The following is a 25,787-nucleotide window of genomic DNA, read 5'->3' as shown; positions in this document are numbered from 1 at the left end:
TCTTGTTTGACAGGCTCACATGAGCCTGCTTTTTATTTTTGATTTAACTAGGCAAGTCAGTTAAGAACAAATTCTTATTTACAATGACGGCCAAACCCGGACGACGTTGGGCCAATTGTGCTCCGCCCTATGGGACTCCCAATCACGGCCAGATGTGATCCAGCCTGGATTCGAACCAGGGACTGTAGTGACACAGTGCCTTAGACCGCTGCGCCACTTGGGAGCACAGGGTGGGGAGGGGGTGGTTGTGTTGGGGGGCATGATAAGCTCCTATTTCAGCCACATCTTCAGTAGTTGAAAATATGTAGGGGGAGATAACGACAACCAGATTATCCTATATTATTCTACTACTCTATTGACAAAGCAGTAGGCTATCACTGCGAGTTTAACACACTCAAACACAAAAATACCTTTATGTAAGTTAGGCTATATTGACGTCACACATAGACCCCCCCCCCCCACGACACAAACAGACGTTGTGGTGGGTGCCAGTTACATAGAGTGAGAGTGCAGATGTAGATTGTGTCCTGACAGATCCCATGCAGCCCCACTGACAGCTGCGTGGACCCAACCAACCGCACCGACCAGATAGCTAACTGGCTGCAATGTACTGCATGTGCCCTTAGTCCATGTGCCCTTAGTGCATGTGCCCTTAGTGCCACAAACACATAACAGCTAGCCAGCTACACTACAGTTACAAGCGAATGCTCATTTAAAAACATTCCTACAAATAAGTGATGAAAAAAAGGGGACTGATTACTTTCCAAAGAGATAACTTTTGAGTTTATTTTGCTGTGTATGTGTGTGTACTTGTGTTGCCTTAGCCTATACCTTTATCAAAACATGAAGCAAGGTCTTCTCTGAAGGCCAGATAGATGTAAGGGAGAGTTGGCTTGACATCCCCAACAGGCTGAGAATAAATAGCCCCTGCTAGCAAGCTACTTATTTGGCACGTCTCTCCGCCATGAGTAAATCACAGCAGTGAGCAGAAAGGGTACTCTTTTAACCCCCCCTTTGTTATGTTCATCCCCCAGTCCTTTATTTAGCAGATACTTTTATGTATGGAGACGGAGACCCATCCATCTTTCTCTGTCTGCTACCTATCCGGTTCTGCTCATTTTTCCTCTCTGGCAACCACTCCCCTTCCCCCAAACACACACGTACCTTTACAGTACACTTTGGGGCCGGTAAAGGTCTGTGGTAAAGATGAGTCTAGCTCTTACTTGTACTTCATGTTCCAGAACTTTATTTGTGTCATCAATACAACAACAAAAAATAGTATACCTCCCCATTATCAGTCACATGGGTCTCTCTCTCCACACAGAGGACACAGTGGGCCTGGACTGCTCTCCACTGACAGTTGTCTATCTGTGCAACAAATGGCACATTCATTCAGGGGCGGCAGTGACAGCCCCACTCCATAAATTCTGGGGCGCGCGCACACGCACACACAGCAGCTAGTAGCAGCACATCCAACAACAGAGCCTGCTGTATTAATGCTGCTCTGCTCCACACACTTTATGTGCAGCTCTTAAAAAGGCCTGTTAAGTTCAAGTCAGTTAATAGTCTCGTTTACCAACAGGCATTGACTACCGTATCAGTATTCCAAGCCAATGAACAGCAGAACAGCCTGTAAAAGCACTTTGTTTCATGAAGGCTGTATGGGATGGTCTGCTCCTATTTGCATATGGGGCATCCTCCAGTTGGCATTTCGATTCACCCGAAGTAGGCCATGAGGCCCAACTCGACGCCAACCCACAACATTTGTTGCTGAGGTTTACACATACGGTCCAGGACACCTTGTATCCACATGAAGCCAAGCACCAATAACTAGAAGCCTACTAGTTAGATTCTTTATAAAATGGTGACACACCAACAGTTGAGGCACATAACATCTTGGGGGAGATTGAAGTGAAAAGAGATGGGCTCAGTTCAACAACATCCCCAGTGTTACAACAATGCACTTGGGTGTGTCGCTGTCTTTCACAAACGCAAACCCTCACAGTCTTTCAGCACTTGTGTGTGTGTGTGTGTATATATGTGAGAGTGTAGGTTGTGGGGGGGGGGCTGCCTTCAGGCCTACAAGCTCATACATGCCATACCTGCCTAAGCCTGGACTTACCCAACACACCAAGTCCCTCAGACAAGACTCACACCCTCGTCACATGGATTAGCCCATCCTACATGAAAACTTATGTGCAAAGGCATACCACAAAAAAATTAAAAAGCCCACCCAAAGCATCTCCCAACCCATGTAGTCATCTGAACTGCTTGTGTGTCAGATCTTAAAATGCAGACAATTATTTCAGCCATTCACAGTCAGTCATTAGACAGTAGCGTTCATCTTAATACAGAGCACTGTGTACACAGTGAATATACACAGCTGGGATGAGTTTGGTCTACTTGTTTGTCAGATGTAAAAAGTATGCCACTTCAGACATTTGCAATAAGTCATTTCACACAATAACTGCTTGAAATGCAGCGAGTGAAATGTGAGTGAAATGTTTTGACACTACTTGGTCTTTGTGTTTAAAATGCTGCATCCCTATGAGTCTGGGATGCTCTTTAACTGGAGCATGAAGCATCATCTGTCTGTCTGTCTGTCTGTCTGCCTGCCTGCCACCATGTCTGATGAGGAGACCGAGCAGGACAAACCACTGGAGGGGGGTGGGGGTTCTCCCAGCAGAGGAACCACAGCCCAGGTCGGGAGGATAGGCCTCTTCACCACTCTCACCATAATGGAGTTCTTTGTACAGCCAAGAAGAATACACCCTTCATCTGGGCCGGGGACTAAGGCGGGCGCACATACACACACACGATTTGTGGCTGTCAAAACCATTTCTTCCCTCCTCCTTGTAGAGGATTGCCTCTCTCTGTGTGTGTGTCTGCCAACATTTAGCAAAGTGTAAAACTAGATGGATCAGTTCAGCAGTGGCACCACCAGGTATTATCTGTATCGGTCCTTCTACACCTAACCACCATCCTCCAACCCTCCCCATCCTCCAACCACTCCCCCCCATCCTCCAACCCCTTCTTTGGCTTCTTGATGTTAGATGACCTAACACTCTAAAGTGAGGATGCAGGCCAAAGTACAAGGCCAGACAACATCGGCCAACTATTTTCCGTCACCAGCTCGCACTCACCCACTGAGCCGCCCAGTACCTAAGCCCCTCCCTACCCACATGGGCACCGGCCCCCTTGCTCTCTGCCCAATCAGGTACTCCGCGGCCAGCTGTTTGCCTGAACCGCACGTGTGAATGACAGTGAGCGGGGGTAGGAGGGGGCTCTCACAACTTCTAGCAGGGGGGGGGTCTATGGCGCCCCCGGGGGTATATGACCGGCCGTGCAGCACAGCACCGCACCGCTACACTGAAACGACTCCCACAGCATCACATCATGTCTTGTCTGCCCCCCCCCCCTCTCTCCTCCACCCCCCCACTACTCCCCTCTGAAATAAGAGTCACATTGTTTTTTCCCCCTCTTCCTGCAGTGCTGGGATCTCACTACATGGATTCTCTGCCTGCCTTACTGCCTGGGGACATGAGCTCCTACAAGGGAGTGATTCATCTGGAGGGTGGGGTGGGAGGTGGAGATGCTGGAACTTCAGAGCAGTTTTTTTTGGGGGGGGGCACAGAAATAAACTGCCGTATGGTAAAGTACACCCATCCAACAAGTGTCATTAAAAAAAAAACTTTTTGAAAAGTACTTGTGATCATCTACGGTCTAGAATTGTGATTCTTAAGATGGAGTCTTAACAAGAAAGAAAGCAAGAAAAACAGACAAGTGATTAATAATTTTCTGAAAGCATGACCAATACACCCACCAGCACACAATGCGTAGAACTATTAGAGTCTGTGGCCCAAACAGAGGGACCCCTACAGCCCAGAGGGGTCGGAGCATCAGAGGCTGGTCACAATGAGCCCTGGTCTTCTGCCCAGTGTTGTGTGGGGAAATAAAAGACATGTAACATTTCAGCTGACTGAGTGTAAAGATCTCATTTAAATCCTCATTGTCCAGCTCAATGTTTGCCCAAGTTAGGCAGTGATGGAGCCTGTTGAATGTCAGACATTATTGAGTGGTAGAGCAGGATGCGTTAGATGGGCTACTTTCAGGGCTTGAAAGTGTTCAAAGTCACCCCCCCAACACACTATGGGAGGGGGAGAATGGAGCAGAAAGGAACAGTTACAAAGACAGCAAGCTTGTTTCTGCTTTCCATGTTTAATAGTGATGCTAGACATGTTAGCATCTAGGAGGCTCCTGCTCCGATACCTGCCTCAAGGCTCTGAGCAAAGTGCCTCCTCGTCGAGCACAAGGCCTGAAAGAAAAAGTGAATGTTTACTGGAATAGAAGTGCTGGCTTAGGGAGTTCCCGAATGATAAGCTTTGACTAGATTTGGATTATTCTCTTTGTCAACTACTTCTTTCTGAACCAGTTTATTTCCCCTTGCCTTCTGACAACAATTCCCCTAATGATGCACACAAGTGCTAATCATAATTATGAAAAGCTGAAAAACATCCACTAGCCACCATTTCCTGTTCAGGGGAAGTCCAAAAGATTTTGCAGTCTTGTGGGATGGCCCATTTCCTCAGCAAAGAATGACATGAGAAAGAAGTCTTCTTTTCCCTCTCAGAGTTCTATTTATCCCTGACATTGTCCCTCCATCTCAAAATGTCTCTGGTGGCATACTATTCTGACTAGTCAGGCCTAGGCTAACAGCATCACAACCAGCACACACTTACAAACCCACAAAAAAAAAAATGAAACATACTCTCACTGTCAACTGCGTTTATTTTCGGGGCTCAAAATCAAAAGTAACAGTCAATGTACTGACTGTTACAGATACTAAGTACTGCAGTGCATCTCCTGCATGGACTGTACCAGATTTGCCAGTTATTGCTGTGAGAGGTTACCCCACTCTTCCACCAAGGCACCTGCAAGTTCCAGACATTTCTGGGAGGGGGCCCTAGCCCTAGCCCTCACCCTCCAATCCAACAGGTCCCAGACGTGCTCAATGGGTGGGATAGAGATCCAGGCTCTTCGCAGGCCATGGCAAAACACTGACATTCCTGTCTTGCAGGAAATCACGCACAGAACGAGCAGCATGGCTGGTGGCATTGTCATGCTGGAGGGTCATGTCAGGATGAGCCTGCAGGATGAGGGAGGAGGATGTCTTCCCTGTAACGCACAGCATTGAGAATGCCTGCAATGACAACAAGCTCAGTCCGATGATGCTGTGACACACCGCCCCAGACCACAACGGGCCCTCCCCCTCGATCCCGCTCCAGAGTACAGGCCTCGGTGTAACACTCAATCCTTCGACGATAAACGCAAATCGACCATCACCCCTGGTAAGACAAAGCCGCGACTCATCAACGAAGAGCACTTTTTGCCAGTCCTGTCTGGTCCAGTGATGGTGGGTTTGTGCCCATAGGCGACGTTGTTGCCTGGTGTAGACCTGCCTTACAACAGGCCTACAAACCACCAGTCCAGCCTCTCTTGGCCTATTGAGGACAGTCTGAGCACAAATGGAGGGATTGTGCGTTCCTGGTGTAACTTGTGCAGGTGCTGTTGCCATCCTGTATCTGTCCTGCAGGTGTGATGTTAGGATGTACCAATCCTATGCAGGTGTTGTTACACGTGGTCTGCCACTGTAATCAGCTGTCCGTCCCGTCTCCCTGTAGCGCTGTCTTAGGCGTCTCACAATATGGACATTGCAATTTATTGCCCTGGCCACATCTGCAGTCCTCATGCCTCCTTGCCGCATGCCTAAGGAAAGTTCACGCAGATGAGCAGGGACCCTGGGCATTTTTCTTTTGGTGTTTTTCAGAGTCAGTAGACAGGCCTCTTTAGTGTCCTAAGTTTTCATAACTGTGACCTTAATTGCCTACAGTCTGTAAGCTGTTAGTGTCTTAACGACCGTTCCACAGGTGCATGTTCATTAATTGTTTATGGTTCATTGAACAAGCATGGGAAACAGTCTTTAAACCCTTCACAATGAAAATCTGAAGTTATTTGGATTTTTACTAATTATCTTTGAACGACAGGGTCCTGAAAAGGGGACGTTTCTTTTTTTGCTGAGTTTAGAATATGATGTCAAGAATATTCACAAAAACGTTGCACTGACAGAATTAAGTAGTCTTAATCTTGATAAATGACACACTAATGCTAAGTCCCAGCAACAAAATACATCAATGACCGAACAAACCAAATGGCGGTACAGACGTAAACCAACACAATTCCTTAAAGCCTTTAATTGTCAACATGCAAGTCTATCTCCATTAGGATCATTAGAGGGATCAATGAGCATAACACTCCCGTCTCCGGGGCCATAACACTCCCGTCTCCGGGGCCATAACACTCCCGTCTCCGGGGCCATAACACTCCCGTCTCCGGGGCCATAACACTCCCGTCTCCGGGGCCATAACACTCCCGTCTCCGGGGCCATAACACTCCCGTCTCCGGGGCCATAACACTCCCGTCTCCGGGGCCATAACACTCCCGTCTCCGGGGCATTGCTACACTGTTACAGTCTTCAACACTGAGGGGGCTGACTGAGTCATTGCATCACAAGCTTGGTGACCTTGCTCTGAAAAGATAAGAAAGTGGAGACATATCTGGACATAACGGACCTGAAATGGCATCATCTTCCAGAGATGGTGTTGATTGAGACCGCCTTGATGACTCAGAGGACTGAGGATGTTTGATGGTATTTGGCAACAAATAACAAGCAAAGCGTTTGTCAGTAGACAGGGAAGGATGAATGATGGACAAAGACAAAACTGGCCAACTACTGTTCAATACCTAGTGAAGGAGCAAGAGCTAGGAGGGAGTGCACTCATCTCAGTGGAAAGTAGTTAGCAACATTAAGGGGTCAAAGTCTCCTCTTTTGTCCTGATGCAGCTGCTCTTTCGAAGGAAAGCCTTAACCTGGTTTTCAACTGGGCACCAATGCCTGCGGGAGAGCTGTGAAAGATGTCTAATGTTCTCCTTGGACGGGGTTTATGATTCCACTTTGGTGAACTTTGGTACCTGAGGGTGGGGGGGGGGCAGAGAGGAGGAGAGCTGGCTGGCAGACTGGTCTGAATGGCTGGTTAATTATAATTCCTCTTTGAAGGAGGTGCCGCGACCTCACGCCAAGCCGAGGATGCTGGGAAGAGCACAGCTCAGGAGAGTGATGTGGGAGGATGATATAGGGTCTTTGCTGGTGATACTTGGACTGGAAGGGGGGGCTAAAAAAGTAAAAAGTGGTCCTGTGTGTGTACACCTTCCATGAGATGGGTGGCGGTGCGGCCTATATATAACCAGTGTTGTCTGGGCAGGGTTTAAGCTTTTAAAGGTAGGTCCCTCCATTGTGTGGGAGCGAGCTGCTCCTGTTGTGGGGGATGGAGGGAGAAGAGGCCAGGTTTCAACCCAGAGAAAGGACCGTGTTTTTGCCTTTGTGTGCCCTGCCTCCAGGGCATGTCAGAAGAGAGCCTATCCCATCAACTCTACTCCCAGTGTGTGTTGGGGGGGTGAAAGTGTTAACTTCAGATCAACAGAGTGAACACACCTATCCCACCCCACACACCTCTCTTATGCATCCCCCCACTAAGCACACCTCTCCCCCTCTATGCATTCCTCCTCTCCAGCTCCATCTCTGCTTAGGACGGAGGAGGTATTTTGGAAACAGTGCGCATCTTTATCCATTGTCCAATCATAATCAAAAGCTGTCTCGAGACAAATAGTTTAATCTCATTAGCAAATGTTTGTTTTTGCGACACCATTTTCCTTCTGTGATGTGAGACAGAAGCAGGCAGGGAGGGGTTGAATTATAACCAGTGGAACGACATGATACAGAGTTACGTGTGTAGCCGACGTCACAGAGATTACCCCATCTTGTAAAGTCTGTGTGGTTTGTCTGTCTCACGGCTGATGATGAGAGCATGTCTAATAACCAGAGAGGACTTTTAAGAGAAAACTGAAACTTAAAACAGAGTTCCTCCTGTCAGTAAGAATGAAAAGTTCTTGTGTTTTCCTCTAAATTTGTTTCTCTCCTGAAAATGTTTGAAAGAAATGGTGCATTTATATAGGACTAGGCTAGTTCAAAACTACTTGCTGTAAGCGCTGAATCATTTCAAAACAGGAAGAAAAAAAAAAAACAGTAACACCAAGCAGTCATACTCTGCCGCCCCCCCAGTCTCCTCCTATACTAAAGCCTCTCCCATCCCATAATCCCTGTCCCCTCCCCCACCCAGCTGTGCAAAGGGATGCTCTCAGATGTGTGATGTGAGTGAAGGTGTGTGTGTGGGGGGGGGGGTGAGTGAAGGTATGTGTGTGTAGGGGGGGTGAGTGAAAGTGTGTGTGAGTGAGTGAAAAAAGTGTGTGTGTGTGTGAGTGAAGGTGTATGGAGCTAACTTCCTTTCATGGCCAAGGAGGAGCGACAAGCAACAAGTCTGGGGGCATGTGCTCCGGTCTCGATGGAGACAAGGTGTGCCATCTGTTTGTAGAACAAACAAATGGTACCTTTTCAACTGATGAAGGGAAAGACTGCTAGTGTGTGTGTGTGTGTGTGTGTGTGTGTGTGTGTGTGTGTGTGTGTGTGTGTGTGTGTGTGTGTGTGTGTGTGTGTGTGTGTGTGTGTGTGTGTGTGTGTGTGTGTGTGTGTGTGTGTGTGTGTGTGTGTGTGTGTGTGTGTGTGTGTGAGAATGGGACAAGGAAGTGGCAGCTCAGTGTTTCTTCCAAGGATGCACTTTTGAAGAGGCATTACACAGGGCTAGCCTAGCAGGATTAATAGGGATTACCTAGGTGGAGTTGGGTTTAACAATTAAAATACAAAGGAAATGTGAATATTGCCTTGGATTTCAATTTTTTATTTTATTCTTTATTCTTTTGTACCAGAAACCAAGGTATACAGAAAAACATAACGAAGTTAGCCTAAACCTCCAAACATGGAGTTAAAAGTAACACGAATCAGGTGCATGTCGAAATGCTCCACCATAGTTATGCACAAGGAATGAAAATATAAAACTGCAGGAAATAGATTGGGTGTACATTCAGTCAGAAGCCTCAAAGCTATATTAGCACGTCTGCACAATATTAGCAGTCACCTCTGACCTCACTGGCATCTTTTCCCAGCATGCAGCGCTCAGGTGGACTGTCATTAGGGCAGCTCTTCCTTCAATATTTATCGTCTCTGTGCAGCTGACTGACTGTCTGAGACACACAGACTAACAGAGCCTTCTCTCGATTACAACTAGCAGATACAGCCTATAATCATCCATTCATTTGACTACATTTCTCAAGACATTTATTTACATTCTAAAGACACCACACAATGTTAGGTAGTATAAAAAAACTGTTTGCCTGATTCATTATGTCCATAAATTCTAAAACTTTAATTGCAGTAATCTGGCTGTGTTGATAAAGTATGTTATATTTGCATGTTCTCTCATCTCTCTCACACACACACACAAAACTGGTTGGACGATGAGGTTGCCGTACTCACTTTTTTCCCCCACTCTCCCTCGGTCTCTCACTCTGTTCCTCCCAATGACGTATATAAACCCTGGATTGCTGATGCTATCTATTGGCCATTGAAGCGTTGAAGCCACTGGTCGGCCATATTGACACTCCCCAGTAGGAGCAATCCTCCATAGGAATGAAAGGAATTATACAGTATTTAAGTATTTTGTTGATGTAGTGGGGACAGTAACGTTAGTACTCTCGAAAAATATATACTTTAAGGAATATATTATTATTATTTATGCTTAGCTCACATATCGTTTATAAGTATGCATTAAAGTTGTCTGTAATAGAATAAACTTGTCAAAAACTAATTTAGACATTTATAAATACATTTATATAGCTTCCAAAATCTCTCTTTTACAATGGAGTAGGAGTACCAAGATGGCTGCGCAGTGGCTTCAATACAGCGCCCCCTGTCAGTCATCCAGGGTTTACACACATCATTGGTTCCTCCTTCCCTCCCCTGCCTAGCTCCAGTGAGCAACAAGTGCTGCCTGTGAGTACCACCCCTCCCCCTCCCCCTAACCTCCAGAAGCTATCGCAAATCCTCAGCCTGCGAGCAACTGCCAGCTGACAAAACTGTTTAGTCAGCAAGAAAGATGGAGGGAGGGAGCGATGTGGGGCTGGAAGAGAGAGAGAGGGAGAGAGCACGAGAGAAAGGTAAAGACAGAGCGAGGAGGCAGAAAGGGAGAGAGAGGGAGGGACAGCGAAAGAGCTGGAGACATTCTTACTGCGCACTCTCCATTTAGCCTCCCTTTTTCCTCTCCATCACTCTCTCTACAGTGTTAACCCTTTCCTCTCCGAGACAGCCGACACAGAGAGATGGCTACTTGTGGAGGGGGAAAGACAGTCCACTTTGTGGTAAGAGTATTTTTAGGGTTATTTTGCAGGTAAATAGGAGTCAATGGACTAGAACTCAAATAAAGAATTTAACAAAACAAAAAAAGACTTTAAACTTTATTTCTCACCTGTGAGACAGAGCTAGCTGCTTGGAAACGAGCTGACGTGGGAGAAGGGGACAACACTCGAGAGCAGACCCATTGTTGTTCCACTTCCTCCATCTCTTCCCCCACCACTTCGAAAAGGAGGCAGTTTAACTTCCTGTCTCCCCCATGCTTCACCCCAGGTCCTGCTGCAGCCTCCATTTTCATTTTTTTCTGCCCCCTTCCTCCTCCTCCTTGTGGCATTCTTTCACATCAGTGACACAGCCGTCGAGCTAGACTTTGAACCCACAGTAAATACCTGCTTTATTTGCAGCCTGTGCTGGAGGTTGAAGACTAGGTGGTGGCCGGTGGTTGGGAAGGGTGTGTGTATGTTTGTGGTGTATACATGTGTGTGTGCGTGTGTGCGTGTGTGCGTGTGTGTGTGTGTGTGTGTGTGTGTGCGTGTGTGTGTGTGTGTGTGGGGTGGGGGGGGTGGTAGTGACAGCTCGGAGCTGGGCAGAGGGATAAAGAACACGTAGGGCTCTGCACTGAGACAGGGCAGACATCACCCCGATGCAGGGCTCCCTCCCTCCCTGCAGCTTATCAGTTAGACCCTGGACACACCCTGTGAGATGGATGACTTAGCCAATATTAACAACACACTTTTGCAGATCGACGAGAGAAAGGAGAACTATTGGACAACCAAGGTGCAACCTGGTTGTAATGGCAAGGGTTGCAAGTAAAATAGGTCACCTAGTACCCGTAACAACAAATAAAGGCATCCATCCATTCATCATCAACAAAAAATGTAATGTTCACCAATGTAGGATGGATGGTATGGATTTTCTAGTAGTGGCTTGTAGTAGTCATGGCAGCAATCAATTCATCCAAATGTTTACAGAATCCAGCATTGTGATGCAATAGTACCTCGAGAGACGGGCCACATAAACATTAGGACCTACTTTGCACATCTGTACAGCCAAGTATAGCCTATAAAAAGACGGTGATATTAATCTAGATTTGGGACTTATACCACAAATGTGTAACTGTGCCTACAAATATCACCGAGCCTCACCACTAGGCCTATATTTACACTGGGACCTAGACCACAGGCAGAATGTAGCAGGGCTAACTAAGGACTCACCCCAGGGACATGTTGTAATGTCTACTGTTAAGGTCCCTCAGTGAGTGTTTGTTAGTTGCAGCTTACATTCACACACCTGTAAAAGAAGTCCATTCCCGCCTCGATCCCAATGAAAACATCCCTTTAAAGCGGCCTATGTGCACACAATGGAAGCACCGACACCGTCCTACTTAGCCGCTTTGTCCACTTCTCAAATTTCTGTCATCTCACTTGACTTTGTTACCGCATCCCCATTAAACACCCACACGTACCTGGTGCCTCCCCAACATTCCCATCAATAATGTTGGGTATGTAACATATGAGGTGCAATACAGTGCATTGTCATATTTAAACAAGTAGTCAATGATTAGTAACAACTGCATCAAGGCGTAAAATGTGTGAACTTAGCCATTTCCCAAAATAAATACGTTGTGAATTACTTAAATTTTCAATGTAGCAGCTACAAGTACCCTACATTTGAGAAATTCCGGAGCAAAGATGGCTTAAGAGGAGGGGCGTTGTGGGGAGGGGCGCTGTGACACAGTGAGGCCCAACCCCAGATTCCATTTTGGAAACCATCTTCCTCAGGTTCCCTCTTTCCTTCCTCCTCCTGCACCTACAAGTAAGTCCCTGTGTCCCCTCCATGCCCCACTGGCCGGCCAGGAGATGGAACTTAATCTTATCTAAAAAAGGCGGGTTAAAAATAGCTCTGGGAGCCAAAGGGCCAACCCATTTGTACCCTTGGAGAAACCACAACCCATCTCCACCAGGAAGAGAGAGAAAAGGTGTCTTAATACCACAACTTTTTTTATTTTGACTGTGTCTCCCGGGGGGGTTCGACCCATACATCTCTGAGGCTAAATCATTGGAATAGGAGAGAGAACAACAGGTTAACAGCTAAATGAGAGAAGAGAAAGAATGGGGGGGGGCTAATACCAATGCCCTGCATTGTTGAAGGGACTTGACTGTCGGCTTGCCATCAGGGGACATTGTGTTTAAGTAGGTGTCTTTGGGGGTATGGGTGGGTTATTATTAGGTTAAATGGTGGGCTAATGAGAGCATAAGGGACCCGATTGGAGGGGAGGGGGGGGTGAAGGCTCTTAATTACCTCTCTTAGAGGGAGCTCACAGCATCCTCGTCTGGCCCAAACCTTATTGGGAGGAATGTTGATCAGCGGACTTGTTTTTTTGTCAAAGAATATATAAATGATTGTCCTTTTAGCTTACCCAAACTCCTAATTACTTGTGTTATCGTTTCAGTGATGCTAGAAAATCCATGGTGGATTTTATCAAGTGTTTAGTTGGACTAATCATTCCCTTGAGTGGCCTATTTATTTAAATTCTTTAACCAGCCCTAATTTTGACTTGCACCCCCCACCTTTACCCTTAGAATAGCCTCAAATCATCAGGGTGTGGACTTCGCAAGGTATCAAAAACATTCTACAGGGATGCTGGCCCTTGTTGACTCCAACGCTTACCACAGTTGTGTCAAATTGGCTGGATGTCCTTTGTGTGGTGGACCATTCTTAATACACACAGGAAACTGTTGAGTGTAAAAAAACTCAGCAGCGTTGCAGTTCTTGACACAAACCTGTGGGCCTGGCACCAACTACCATAACTACCATAGAGCCTCACAGTGGAGGTGCCATAATACTCATAAAATCTAGCGGTCAAAACAGGGAAATGGTTCCAATCATTCTTTCATCATTCATTTTTCCAATAGGGAATTTTAGAACTCTTGAAATAAGGGCGGTGTTTTATGTAAGCTTACCCTGGCGTGACGTTTTGATAACCATGTAAATCTCTCTCAGACAAAGTGACGTTTATCAATATAGTCGGCTCCATTTACTCTCAGATCCGAAAATACTAATAAGCATCAAAGGAGATATCAAGAAAAACTACAAATCCCTGCATGTCATTTCTAGCTGACACCCTTTCTAAAAGGTATTGTGTCAATTTAAAACATGCACAAGGCAGTTCACAGTATTGTCAATTTAAAAGAAATGTAGCCAATTTGCTCATTACTAAATTTACCTAACATTAGATAGTTAATCCAGAGATTCTTACCTTTCGCTTCGATGCGGCAGTCTCGTCCAGATCATTATAGAATTTGTAGTTCTTTATGATCACCACATTAGCAGCTAATTAGCATTTCATTTTGGGGGATAAATAGGTGAATATATTGATAAAGGGCCCCTTGTCCTTGATAGATTTACACAGTTATCAAAATGGTACGCCAGGGTAAAACTACACGAAACACAGCCCTTATTTTAGGTGTTTCTAAAATCCCCTATGGGAAAAATGAATGGTGGAAAAACTATTGGAACCATTTCCTTGTTTGACAGCTAGGTTTTATGGGCATTGTGACTCGTGGATCCCAGGAAGAGTAGCTAATGGGGATCCTAATAAATACCATACCACACTGTGGTACTCTATACCCTGTTCAAAGGCACTTAAATCTGTTGTCTTGCCCAAACACACTGAATGGCACACATACACAATCCATGTCTCAATTTAACCTGTCTCCTTCCCTTCATCAACACGATTGGATTTAACAAGTGACATCAATAAGGGATCATAGACTGACCAGGTGATTTCACATGGAAACTATCTCATGGAAAGAGCAGGTGTCCTTTATGTTTTGTACTCTGTGTATAATGACATTGTTATTATTAGGACCATCTAGGCCGAAGACAAAACAAACATCTCTACATTAAAGCCTATCACATCAAATTGAAGAGATGGAACACCACAAGATGGCATGCAGTCAAACTGCCATTTCTAACCAAAAGAGTAAGTAAGACGTTCTTGCTGGAGTAAGATCCAAGTCCAACAAACTTAAACCATAAAGATGCCTTTAGCCTTCTGGCGTGTGTAACTACCTACAACTGGTCAACATCACATGAAATCAAACATTATTGCACTCTATGCATCCCACATCAAGATTTTTTTTTTTACTGTTCAAACTGACTTGCCTCCAGACTCCTAGGCCTAACTGAGACCCATAGCTAGTCTATTTTGTCAACAGGCAAGGGTCATGAGTACCAATAATGCAGTGGATTTGGAGACCTTGTGGAGGGTGGAGAGCTGAGGACATAAAGGGACCTCTTCTTTTAAAGTGTGATTCCACATTGATCATTTATCAAATACATTTGAAGTCAGAAGTTTACATACACCTTAGCCAAATACATTTAATCTCAGCTGAACAATTCCTGACATTTAATCCTAGTAAAAAATGCCATGTCTTAGGTCAGTTAGGATCACCACATTATTTTAAGAATGTGAAATGTCAGAATAATAGTAGAGAGAATTATCTATTTCAGCTTTTATTTCTTTGACCACATTCTCAGTGGGTCAGAAGTTTACATACAATAAATGAGTGTTTGGTAGCATTTCCTTAAACTGTTTAACTTGGGTCAAACGTTTTGGGTAGCCTTCCACAATAAGTTGGGTGAATTTTGGCCCATTCCTCCTGACAGAGCTGGTGTAACTGAGTCAGGTGTCTAGGCCTCCTTGCTCGCACACACTTTTTCAGTTCTGCCCACAAATTTTCTATAGGTTTGAGGTCAGGGCTTTGTGATGGCCATTCAAATAGCTTGACTTTGTTGTCCTTAGGCCATTTTGCCACAACTTTGGAGGTATGCTTTGGGTCATTGTCCATTTGAAAGACCCATTTGCAACCAAGCTTTAAATTCCTGACTGATGTCTTGAGATGTTGCTTCAATATATCCACATAATTTTCCTCCCTCATGATTCCATCTGTTTTGTGTCTGGCTTTTTTATGGCAGTTTTGGAGCAGTGGCTTCTTCCTTGCTGATCGGCCTTTCAGGTTATGCCAATATTGGACTCGTTTTACTGTGGATATAGATACTTTTGTACCCGTTTCCTCCAGCATCTTCACAAGGTCCTTTGCTGTTGTTCTGGGATTGATTTGCACTTTTTGCACAAAGTACGTTCATCTCTAGGAGACAGAACACGTCTCCTTCCTGAGCGGTATGATGGCTGCGTGGTCCCATGGTGTTTATTTGTGTACTATTGTTTGTACAGATGAACGTGGTACCTTCAGGCATTTGGAAATTGCTCCCAAGGATGAACCAGACTTGTGGAGGTCTACAATTTCTGTTCTGAGGTCTAGGCTGATTTCTTTTGATTTTCCCATGATGTCAATCAAAGAGGCACCGAGTTTGAAGGTAGACCTTGAAATACATCCACAGGTACAACTCCAATTGACTCAAATGTTGTCAATTAGCCAAATTGTTGATCATTTATTCAATCACACCATCTATATAACTTCCTCCAAAAAGAACATGATAGTTTATGAGGGATGATTACATTATTTATTTTTAAACCAACTGTCTTCTAGACAGTGCAAAAGCATTCTCCTCTGATCTAGTCTGCCATTTTATTTACATGGCCTTGCATGAATATGACTGCAGGCCCTAAACCAGGACAGACTCATCTTTCTCTACCACAGAAAAAGTACTTTTTAAAAATCAAAGTTGTCTAGCCTATATCAGGCTTTCCTCAATTCACTTCAAGCAATTAAGTCAACTGACGCATCCTGCTTTACTACCCCCACACACATCATTATCATCATCGTCCCCTCGTGTTGCCTTGAGCTGTTAGTTTCATCACACATTCAACTAAACTATTCACACTTCAGTATTTCTTCATCTGAAATAAACCCACCATCTTTGATAGTGTCTAGATTTGGATGGCGAGTTTCCCTACAGCAAAATGAGTGCGCTGTCGTCGTAGACCTACTCGACTACAGTGTAGAATTTCGTAATGGAATGCGAACTGCTCATCCAGATCAGCACTCTCCTCCTTGTCTTCTTCCAAGTGGTCAGAGAGCTCGAGAGAAGAGGAACATCGACCACCGAACGCTCTAAAACCGTGTTGCTTCTATTTTCAACCCCCAACAAAAAAGTATGCAATGCAAATATCAACATGGAATTTCTCTATCACCAGATAACTTATTGCAAACAGAGAAACACAGTAGAGACAAAGTTACACTTTTACCCAATGCGGTTATATGCGCACAGTAGTCGACGAGAGCAAGGGACGAATGAAAAAAAATGCCTAGCAACCATTATCTAACCAGCCCTCGCTACGTTGCAGTTCCACAAGAGACAAATACGCATCAGTTCTTCACTTTACTTGAGTAACTTTTGAGCGTCTAAAAGAGTAACAAAAAATAAAAAGAACCATAAATGATCACCAAGAAACACTTTACACATCAACCTCGTAGATGATGCAAAATGAATTAGCATATATCACTGAATGATAATTGTATAATGTGAAAAGACAAATAATGACGTTCTTAATTCTAGTGATGTAATAATTAGGACAAATATAGACCAGGATAACAAGCGGCGTGATGAGTACGGATAACTATTATGTTTACTTCCTGAACAATGAAAAAATAAATGATATCGAATCATTGAATAAATCGAATTAACACACAGGCTACTCTTGAAAAACAAATAAGTTTCGACACATTTTGACCTTGTCAAGACGTTAACTAGCTATACCGACACATGGCCACTAAGCTGTAGCTGGGCTCGATCAAAGTGCACTGAAGATATGGATGCTCGAGCGGAGCAACAGGCGGTTAGTTAGCAAGCTAGCAGACTTTGAACCTCCACCTCGAGCCCCCATAATTAAAACAAACGTTACCGATGATGGAAGTTAGAACTCCAACCATTTCTGTTCATTTTAAGTGGCGATAAGTAACTTAACCTCGTCGGTTACGAATAATCATATAAGGAAGAGAAATTCCATCGCTCAGGCGTTTTAATCATGGATGAGCATCAGGTCCTCAGCGAAACTAGGAAGCGAATGGGAGTCGAGAAAACTATCCTATCCACGTCGCTTTTCGAAGTTTTACAACTTTGTCACAACAACTGTAAACTTCGCCAAACACGCAATTAACATCACATATCGACTAAACCAGACAAATAAGGCAGAATTGAGAGAATAAGCCGATAAGCTAGCTAGGTACTTACGTTTGACTTTGTTGGGGTTGGGCTGCTTACGCCGAGACATACTGATGATGGTGATGATGGGCTAAGAAAAAAAAAAGAAGCTGCAAAGTTGTTCCGGAGAGGAATCAAAATGGCGTTTCTGAGGATGTGCAAAGTTCGACAACTTTGTTCCCCCCTCTTTCTTCCAAATTCCTAAAAAGGAAGATAGAAGAAAGAGTCCAGAGACGAGAGGAAAACACTTATTTCGCTATCCTCTCTGACCGTCCCCAAAGCGCAGCTCTCTCCTCTCCCCTAACCTGATAAGTAAGACGCATCACGTGTTGCTCCTGCTAGTCTCCAAGGGGACGTGTTACTGAGGCTGCTTCCACAAGACTTAAGCCAGTAAGCATCTCTACAGGAGGGGTCTCAAAAGAGCAAAAAGTTTTATCGAGCGGCGTGGTACCCTCAACATGAAAACTTGTCGAGAGAGGAAGTGCACGTCGAGGAAACTCGAGCCCTTTAAAGTTCTAGAACTTTGTTGTTGATCAACATTTCTTTATGGGGCAACTTTGAACGATGAACATATGCGTTTTATAAAATAAAAGCCGAACAAGAATACACACCTATCATCTTTTAAGTAAGTGTAATGATTAAATCATGTTTAAGTAGGTACAGGATCCAGTGATGGATGCATAAGCAAACTATATTTAACTAGTTTAAATTGTTAAATTTAGTTTCAACTGGTGCTGGCATACTCCCACATTCCTCCAAGCCCTCCTCTCTGGATACAGACCCCTCCCTGTGCCTTTACTCATCAACCACTGGCCGACAAACATTCCCTCCCCTCTATGCAGCTGAGCTGGTAGGAGCCTGCACAGCCCTCACACTGTCTGGGCCCCATTGAGATGTAGTCAGATACATTAGGCTACTAATTATTATAAATCTAGGCGAACAACTTTCATGTAGGCCTAATGAGCTGAATAGTGAATGTGAGAGGATAGGCCTAGCCTACAGAGAGTTTGGTCATTGTGGCTTCTGTTGATTATACCTAACCTAAACCTCCACAGCCATTGCCAAGTAAATAGGCCTAGTGATTCTTCAGGAATTATATATAATAATGATGCTAATTTGGGATGTTTTTAGTGCTAGATTTTTAAAAACTAAATATGATGAATTGGATGTAATTTTGTTTGCATCACCTCATTCTTATGACACTTATGAAGACACTTATTGCAAATTGATCTGACCATTGACCACTAAACATTCTAAGAAAGTTAAACTCTAGGTTCTATCCAGCTGTATGCTCAATCAACCCCAACTGAATGGAAAGGATATGCACCAAATAAAATAAAGAAATTAGATGGTGCTTAGCTTTCCTATTAATATGGGGTTGAGACATGGACTCATCTTGATAGACCACTTCAGGAGGTTTTAAAACATCTGGCAAACATACGATCTTGGGAGTGAGATCTTAGATCTTATTTTTTTATAGCTAATTTAAAATCAAAGAAGATACCTAACATACAGTGCCTTCAGAAAGTATTAATACCCCTTGATTTTATTCCACATTTTGTTGTTACAGCCTGAATTCAAAATTGATTTTTTTTTAAATCTCACCCATATACACACAATACTGGTAGTATAATGACAAAGTGAAAACATGTTTTTCAACTTTTTGGCAAATTTATTGAAAATGAAATACAGAAATATCTCTTTTACATAAGTATTCACACCCCTAAGAGCTTAAAATTCTTCAAGCTCTGTCAACTATTTTCAGGTCTTGTCATAGATTTTCAAGCAGATTTAAGTCAAACTTTAACTCGGACACTCAGGAATATTCCTTTTCTTCTTGGTAAGCAACTCCAGCGTAGACTTGGCCTTGTGTTTTAGGTTATTGTCTTGCTGAAAGGTTAATAAGTAATCTCCCAGTGTCTGGTGGAAAGCAGACGGAATCAGGTTCTCCTCTAGGCTTTTTCCTGTGATTAGCTCCATTCTGTTTCTTTTTTATCCTGAAAAACTCCCAATCCTTAAAAATTACAAGCATACCCATAACATGTTGCAGTTACCACTATGCTTCAAAATATGGAGAGTGGTACTCAGTAATGTGTTGTATTGGATTTTCTGCAAACATAACACATTGTATTCAGGACAGAAAGTGAAGTGCTTTACCACATTTTTTGCAGTATTAATTTAGTGCCTTGTTGTAAACAGGATGCATGCTTTGGAATATTATTTTTCGGTACAGGCTTCATTCTTTTCACTCTGTCAATTAAGTTAGTATTCTGAAGTAACTACAATGTTGTTGATCCATCCTCAGTTTTCTCCTATCGCAGCCATTAAACCCTATCAGTGTTTTAAAGTCACCATGTGCCTCATGGTGAAATCCCAGAGCGGTTTCCTTCCTCTCTAGCAACTGAGTTAGGAAGGATGTCTGTATCTTTGTAGTGACTGGGTGTATTGATACACCACCCAAAGTGTCATTAATAAGTTCACCATGCTCAAAGGGATATTGAATGTCTGCTTTTTTTAACCCATCTAGTAATAGGTGCCCTTCTTAGTGAGCCATTGAAAAACCTCCCTGGTCTTGGTAGTTGAATCTGTGTTTGGAATCCACTGCTTAACTGAGGAATCTTATAGATAATTGTATGTGTGGGATACAGATACGAGGCAGTCATTCAAAAATCATGTTAAACACTATTATTGCACACAAGAGTCCATGCAACTTATTATGAGTTGTTATTAAGCACATTTTTACTCCTGAACATATTAGGCTTCTGTAACAAAGGTGTTGAATACTTATTGACTCAAGACATTTGAGCTTCTCATCTTTAATTCATTTGTAAAGACTTTGAAAAACATAATTCCATTCTGACATTATGGGATATTGTGTGTAGGCTAGTGACAAAAATCTCAATTTAATCTAATTTAATTTCAGGCTGTAACACAACAAAATGTGCAAAAGGTCAAGCGGTGTGAATATTTTCTGAGGGCACTGTATTTGCCAATGCAGAGTTAAAGAAAGATGGTCATTGGTGAGCTATTCAATTAAAGGCAAATATGGACCTTCTTACACATTCATAATGTGCATCAATTTAGTTTTAAAAACGGTGCTTGACTTGGGCAGGAGCTCACCAGAGCTGAGTACCAACATCTCAAATGTTCTACTGCATGCGCTCCTGTTACTCTTATAGAATATTACCTCAAAACTATTGTGGAGCTCCTGCACCTAAATATAAACAGTACCGGCACCCAAAATGAGTACCGGAGCCTATTTCAGTCCAAGTCAAGTAGTTTATAAATATACTTTTTTCTAACTTGAATGTTTAACATAAACACACACACATTCTGCAGTGTCTAGCCTATATAAAGGAAATACTCACAGTATCAGCCTCATGAGCCTGTGATGAAACGTAATTACATTACATCACTAATCTAATAGTGTTTACTTTCAAATTCCAATGAACAATATTGACAAACAATTAGCCATAGCAATATAATGATTTGTATTTTTGTGCAATTAGCACATTTAGTTTCAAGCTGCTGTGCATGCTTGCCTTGAACTGATTCACTGATTCACCAACTTGTTGCCTTTCCCCTAATGGTATCAGTCTTTGTCTTCAAGGGCTTGTATGCTAAATAACCATTTTAATTTTAGGTTGCTCAAACTTAATGATCTTCCATCAAAACTCTCAAATAGGCATTTTAAAAAGCTTTATGTGATTTTATGATAATAAAATACAATTTCATCAATTTGACTTGAGTTTCAAGTAAGACCTGTAGCATGCCTATACTTGATGGTGGTCAATAGTTGAGATTGCGTGTGCGCGCACGTGCGTATTTTAGTTGCCAGAAATGGCAGTGTGCCTTTCTTCAGTCACAAAATCCACAAAAATGAGAGTGATGTTATTTATTGAACGTAATCATGGCTTCAACCCCGTTGCTGGGAACAACTATCCCAATTCGACAGCAACAAAAGGGTGGATTCATCCATCGTGGGCGAGGCGACCACAGCATCTCACATTCTGTAAAACAAGTTCCAGACTGGTCTGAACCGCGCTCGAGCGCATTTTTCCAAGAGTCGAAAAAGTGATAGCACTCGACGTATATGGGTCACTATGTTTTAACTTTAAAAACTATTTGACGCTGTCTTCCTGTACACACAGTAATTACACTGTATTTGACTCTACCCTCGCACCATCGACAGTCACATGAGATAAACACCTGTTGGTTGTGTGGGGGATGACAAGCACATGCTGCACTTACTCAACTGACTGTGGACTGACTGTCTAGTTTCCTTTCCTATGGAGTCTAGTTAACAGCTTAAAACTTCTATTGAATTTTTGACACATACATGTGTTGCAGAAATGGACTTTGTGCTTAAAGTAAGTAGTTATGTGAAACACATTAAACAGGTTGTTAAAGATGTTGCCCTGGCTGGCTCCAGCATGTGCTTGTAAGTAAATGCAAAGAGGACAGGGGGAGTGGTGAAAAACCGGTTTCCATTGGTGACGGATGATTTGTAGGTAACAGTTGTTTGCCTTGAAGTCTGCAATGCACTATAGCTGCACAGAGACTCTTCGTGCATGAGGGCAACTTGTAAATTCTCTCTTTATAACTTGCTGATTCATTCTTTATTACGGGGCGCAATATGCACAAACAAATGGTGTGCACCCACTTCCTAGTCGCAGTTTGCCCTTAATTAAGTCAATTTTTAAAGTGTATGGTATCTTTGGCTAAAAAAATAACTTAGAAAATTAGGATGAGTGAAGTTGTGATCTCTCAAATGTTTTGCAAACATCCTAATCCATCTGTCATCCATTTATGTTTTAATTTGTATTACATTAATTACAAATAAATCATAATTTGGTTATTATGTCTATAACACCCTTGACCCCAAGAGAAGGGTTACTGATTGAAGTGCATTTAATCTACCTTTGTGTCAATTCATAAAATAGTTTGGATGGAATACATGGAAATGAAGAGATGAAGAGAATAGCAACAATTACATTGGTAAACTAAAGTATATATTAGCCACAAGTGCAAGAATGTCCGCTCTCTCTTTGGTAACGTCTCTTTCTTTTGGGCACAAACTGGTTAAATCAACGTTGTTTCAACTTAATTTGTCAATAATGTATTGTGACTTGGAGTCTACGTGGAAAATACATTGGATTTGCAAAAAGTCATCACCCTCCACTAAAATTTCAACCACAGGATTATGTCATCATGGTAACCAATATTCAACCTTTGAAACATCATCAGATCTTCAACGTAATATCAACAATAAGAAAAAAACAATAAGCTGGACAGCACCTCCTAGTGATGAGTTAATCTATCTACAGGTATCCTTTTGGTTTTAACCAAGCCCTGCCAATGCACTACCAATGTGCTATCGTGAGGGGGATTGTTGAGAAATCTCCACTGTTGCTATCGAAGTCATTCCAAAGGGTATGTTTAACAGAGCAAATGAAATGTAACCATCACCAGTCATATCATCAGTGATGCTATTTAGGCCTACACTATATACCATTTGCGAAGTCATCAACAGCTATTGTTTCATTTCAACCAGGGCTCAATTAAAATAGATAACACATATAGACTTAGGGTTTCAAGCTTTGGTGGATTTCAAATTGCATCTTACAAGTTAATAATTAATATGTTGGATTCACATCTCCATCTCAACCAAAAATCTAAGTTAAAGAATAGGACTAAATGATATCAAACTGTACTTAAAGTTTGCTTTAGCCCTGTTCTTTACATTATTAATTTGTAGACAAACTGGAATTAATGCTTGACTTAGAGGCACAGATAAAACTATCCAAGCAGAAAATACATCTCCTTCAAATGTTGATATTTGGTTGAGATGACAACCAAACACAATTCAATATCACTTTGTAATAGAGTAAATAGCCTAAAGTTAAAGCTATCTTACAAACTAATGTAACCATATTTATTCAACTTTAAAATGAGTAACACAACCATGTCTGCATTTTGAGGTTACTGTAACAACAAATGTCTTCTAATGTAATCATAGAAAGCGTGCATGTTCAAGATAGCATGCAAAGGTCACATGTCTGTGGAGAGATTTACAATTGCTATAATAATCTGTGCAGAATCTCAAATGCCATTGATCACTTGCACCACATACTTTAATGTAATCTCAACTGCAATACTGGTCATTTGGTTGTGCAATTAGATAAAGCACAGTGATAACACATTAAATTGTATAAATTAACAAAATATCTGACATTGTATTCCTATTTGAACTTTGTTGTGCTTTTAAATGGTTGAAAGCGAGTGATAACACATTTAGGTGACAACTAAACCAAAAATCAGAAATGTATTTGCAATTGGAATTTAGTTGTGCTTTTGCATGGTTGAAAGCATTGTGATAACACATTAGGAATTCAACAAACTTTTATCTGTCTTTTTGTGGTGGGTGAAAATAGTTTTTAATTTCACTGATCAACATGGAAATGACGTGGTGTGCCCAGTGGGTTATTAGGATTTTGGAGAGATGACAGGTCAGTGCAATAGAGTCTGACTCATTCCTCAATTGAAATCTCTTAGGCAACAGGCGTTTTTTCCACAACATTTCTTAAAGACAGTCTAGCAACATTTCAAGAACTCTAGTTTAATTCCATGCCTGAATAGGAATATTCAAATAATGTTAGAAGGTTATTATCTAACAAACCAGGAACTAGGTGTAAATGTTCTTTATGTTCTAGGAAGGTTTCTTGTCAGCTTGGTTCCTACTGGTTATAGAAGTTTCCCCAACCCCAAATCACCACTATACCCTTTTGAAGAACCTATCACATGGGCTGTGTTCATTGGGCACCGAACGGAAGAATACAGACTGAAACAGGGAGGGACCACCTGGACTTGTCCAATAAGAAACACTTATTTTAAATGGTTTTCTCTGGATAAATGTGAAACCTTTATTGCCTATGCTGACACTATCCTGATATTAGGGGGAATAAAAGGTGACAAACGAGATGTTTGAACGGTAGTAGGATAGAAGAGTGAGAGGGAAGGGGAGAGGGAGGGAGGGGAGGACGAAAGAACGAGAGAGAGTGTGTGTGGGAGGGGAGTACGAGAGAGAGAGAGAGTAGGCAGTAACATGAAGCCTCCTTCAACCCTGTCAAGGGATCCAAATAGTTTGGAGTGCTCGAGTGCTTTGAGATCTGACCTGCTCTACAGCGTGGCTGTCTGTCCTACTAAAGGCTATGCCCAAAGGCCATCACACAATCTGTGATGAAACAACCTTGGGATTTGTCACAGCAGTAGCAGTACATGAACATCATGTAAACAATTTTTTTAGTTTTAGGAATACAGCCCTTCTCTTACCATGCTCCATGTGGAAATTGATAGTGGTGTGTGTGAGGTGCATGTGTTCCTGGCTTGAGGAGTTAATCATCGACCTGTTTGCTAGTCTCAGTGTGTGTGTGTGTGTGTGTGTGTGTGTGTGTGTGTGTGTGTGTGTGTGTGTGTGTGTGTGTGTGTGTGTGTGTGTGTGTGTGTGTGTGTGTGTGTGTGTGTGTGTGTGTGTGTGTGTGTGTGTGTGTGTGTTTCGGTCATGACATGAGTCACCAAAATGGCGGTAACTTCGGCTGAGGTGAGACAGTTCAACCTTGTGCAGAACTGTAGGGATGATTGCTGTTGCTCCACACTTGTTATTGAGGATGCTTTCCAGTTGCCACCTTTCAGACAAACATGAGAGCAAAGGCCAACACAAAGTGCATCAGATACAGGCAATCCAAACATAAGACCAAATTCAGTTTTCAATGCCAGCCTCAATGCATTTAGTTTTTTATCATTTTGAAACTGATCTACTGAAGACCTTACATTTTGGCGTGAACCTCTTTAATCTATGGCAACAGGAAATACTTTTAACAGTATCAATATCAGTGACTGGTGCTGAAAACAGACTCAATCCTTCTGCAAAAGTGACCCTTAAGCCAAAAATAAGCATATTCTGCTTGGAATGTCCATACATTTGTTTTTAACTGACTTGCCTGGTAAAATAAATGATTGTTTCCATATATTTCACTTTTTGAGAGACAAAAATTGACTGTAAAGACAATAAAAAAGTGAAATATATGGAAACAATCATTTATTTTACCAGCAAGTCAGTTAAGAACAAATTCTTATTTTCAATGACGGCCTAGGAACAGTGGGTTAACTGCCTTGTTCAGGGGCAAAATGACAGATTTTTACCTTGTCAGCTCGGGGATTCGCTCTAACCACTAGGCTACCTGCCACCCCAAATAATATAT

At 42.7% G+C, this 25,787-nt stretch overlaps 1 protein-coding gene across 5 annotated transcripts in view; it reads right to left on the bottom strand.

Moving 5' to 3' along the window:
• LOC124039583 (ras-responsive element-binding protein 1-like) overlaps nucleotides 1-17,947 on the bottom strand; it is a 73,607-nt gene extending 55,660 nt beyond the window's left edge. The window contains exons 1-2 of one of the 5 annotated variants that reach the window (XM_046355709.1): nucleotides 11,781-11,785; nucleotides 9,063-9,064 (exon numbers count right to left, since the gene is read on the bottom strand). Coding sequence is in view for 2 of the 5 variants with exons in the window: in XM_046355703.1 (XP_046211659.1) it covers nucleotides 17,557-17,596 (40 nt within the window). In the remaining 3 variants the exon portion in view is untranslated. Of the gene's footprint in view, nucleotides 1-9,062; nucleotides 9,065-10,471; nucleotides 10,874-11,780; nucleotides 11,786-17,556 lie in introns of those variants that run through there. The other 4 variants (XM_046355703.1, XM_046355706.1, XM_046355704.1 and 1 more) reach the window with 4 other exon arrangements.
• Nucleotides 17,948-25,787: the final 7,840 nt, after the last annotated feature.

Source organism: Oncorhynchus gorbuscha, linkage group LG07, assembly GCF_021184085.1.
Source record: "Oncorhynchus gorbuscha isolate QuinsamMale2020 ecotype Even-year linkage group LG07, OgorEven_v1.0, whole genome shotgun sequence".
Classification (NCBI taxonomy): domain Eukaryota; kingdom Metazoa; phylum Chordata; class Actinopteri; order Salmoniformes; family Salmonidae; genus Oncorhynchus; species Oncorhynchus gorbuscha.
The sequence above is the reverse complement of the archived record's forward strand: the minus strand, read 5'-3'. Positions and strand labels throughout refer to the sequence as shown.